This window comes from Neopelma chrysocephalum, unplaced genomic scaffold (genome assembly GCF_003984885.1).
Source record: "Neopelma chrysocephalum unplaced genomic scaffold, ASM398488v2 Primary Assembly neopelma1_96629, whole genome shotgun sequence".
In the NCBI taxonomy this organism is placed as follows: domain Eukaryota; kingdom Metazoa; phylum Chordata; class Aves; order Passeriformes; family Pipridae; genus Neopelma; species Neopelma chrysocephalum.
The window spans coordinates 1-2148 of NW_020925274.1; the positions used below are offsets into that span (position 1 = coordinate 1).

At 61.1% G+C, this 2148-nt stretch overlaps 1 protein-coding gene across 1 annotated transcript; it reads left to right on the forward strand.

Annotated features, from left to right (window-relative positions):
* Positions 1-105: 105 nt before the first annotated feature.
* LOC113981527 (cAMP-specific 3',5'-cyclic phosphodiesterase 4D-like) lies at positions 106-2142 on the forward strand (the record flags this gene model as incomplete). Its single annotated transcript, XM_027708924.1, has 4 exons — positions 106-220; positions 312-466; positions 1119-1241; positions 1963-2142. Coding segments are annotated over 4 exons (573 nt in total), but the record flags the coding sequence as incomplete, so codon positions are not given.
* Positions 2143-2148: the final 6 nt, after the last annotated feature.

The window sequence follows — 2148 nt, forward strand, 5'->3', positions numbered from 1 at the left end:
TGGTGGGACCCGTTTTGGGGTGGTGGGACCCGTTTTGGGGTGGTGGGCCTCATTTTAGGGTGGTGGGTGTGGTTTTGGGGGGTCCTGGGGGCTGAGGGTCCCTGACGTGGTGCCCCCCAGGCCGTGTTCACGGACCTGGAGGTTCTGGCCGCCCTTTTCGCCGCCGCCATCCACGACGTCGACCACCCCGGGGTGTCCAACCAGTTCCTCATCAACACCAGTGAGCTCCAACTGGGGGTCTCTTCCCATGTCCCGGGGGTCCCTCCCTGTGTCCTGGGGGTCCCTCACTGTCCCCATGTCCCCCCCCCCAGACTCGGAGCTGGCCCTGCTCTACAACGACGAGTCAGTCCTGGAGAACCATCACTTGGCCGTGGGCTTCAAACTCCTGCAGGAGAGAGGCTGCGACATCTTCCAGAACCTGACCCGGCGCCAGCGCCAGGCCCTCAGACAGATGGTCATTGACATGGTCAGTCACCCCAAAAATACACCAAAACCCAACCTAAAACACCCCAAAAATACCCCAAACAGCCCTCAGGCAGATGGTCATTGACATGGTCAGTGAGAGCCCAAAATACCCCCAAAAATACCCCAAAAACACCCCAAAAATACCCCAAAACAGCCCTCAGGCAGATGGTCATTGACATGGTCAGTGAGAGCCCAAAATACCCCCAAAAATACCCCAAAAACACCCCAAAAATACCCCAAAACAGCCCTCAGGCAGATGGTCATTGACATGGTCAGTGAGAGCCAAAACCAGGCCAAAAATACCCCAAAACCAGCCCTGAAACCCCCCAAAACAGCCCTGAGGCAGATGGTCATTGACATGGTCAGTGAGGCTGAAATACCCCCAAAACCAGCCCAAAATACCCCCAAAATACCCCAAAACAGCCCTGAGACCGATGGTCATTGACATGGTCAGTAAAAGCCCAAAATACCCCAAAACCACCCCAAAATACCCCCAAACCCAGCCCTGAACCCCCCAAAACCACGCCTGAAACCCCCTTGCGCCAGACGGTCGTTGACACAATCAGTGACCCCAAAACCACCCCAAAGCCCCCCAGAACCCCCCAAAAAACGAGGGGACACCCCCGAACCCCCCAGTTTTGGGTCCCCCCCAGGTCCTGGCCACGGACATGTCGAAGCACATGACCCTCCTGGCCGACCTCAAGACCATGGTGGAGACCAAGAAGGTGACGAGCTCGGGGGTCCTGCTGCTCGACAACTACGCCGACCGCATCCAGGTTTGGGGGGGGACCCCAAAAACGGGGGTCTGGGGGGGTCTGAGGAGTTTTGGGGGGTCCCAGAGGGATCCCAGAGGGGTCCTGCTGCTCGACAACTACGCAGACCTCATCCAGGTTTGGGGGGGACCCCAAAAATCGGGGTCCTGGGGGGGTCTGGGGGGTCCCAGAGGGATCCCAGAGGGGTCCTGCTGCTTGACTACGCCAACTGCATCCAGGTGGGGGGGACCCCAAAAAGTGGGGTCCTGGGGGGGTCCCAGGAGCCACAGAAGGGTCTGAGGTGGGGTCTGAAAAGCCCAGGGGGGTCTGAAGAGCCCTGAGGGGTCCCAGGAGCCCCCGGGGGGTCCTGGGGAGGGGTCTGAGGAGTTTTGGGGGATCCCAGGAGAGCCGGGGGGGGTCCCAGAAGTCATGGGAGGGTCTGAGGAGCCCCAGGGGGGTCTGAGGTGGGATCTGAAGAGTTTTGGGGGGTTCCAGGAGCTCCGAGGGGGTGACATTGTGCCCCCCCCAGTTACATGCTGCAGAACATGGGGGGATCTGAGGAGTTTTGGGGGGTCCCATGAGCCCCGGGGGGGTGACACTGTGCCCCCCCGTTCAGGTGCTGTGGAACATGGGGGGGGGCCAGGAGCTGGGAGGGGGGGCTGGGGGGGGGTCTGAGGAGTTTTGGGGTGTCCCAGGATCCCTGTGGGGGTCCCGGGGGGGTGACCCTGTGCCCCCCCCCGTTCAGGTGCTGCGGAACATGGTTCACTGCGCCGACCTGAGCAACCCCACGAAGCCCCTGGCCCTGTACCGCCAGTGGACAGAGAGGATCATGGAGGAGTTTTTCCGCCAGGGAGATCGGGAGAGGGAGAGGGGGATGGAGATCAGCCCCATGTGCGACAAACACAGCGCCTCCGTCGAGAAATCACAGGTA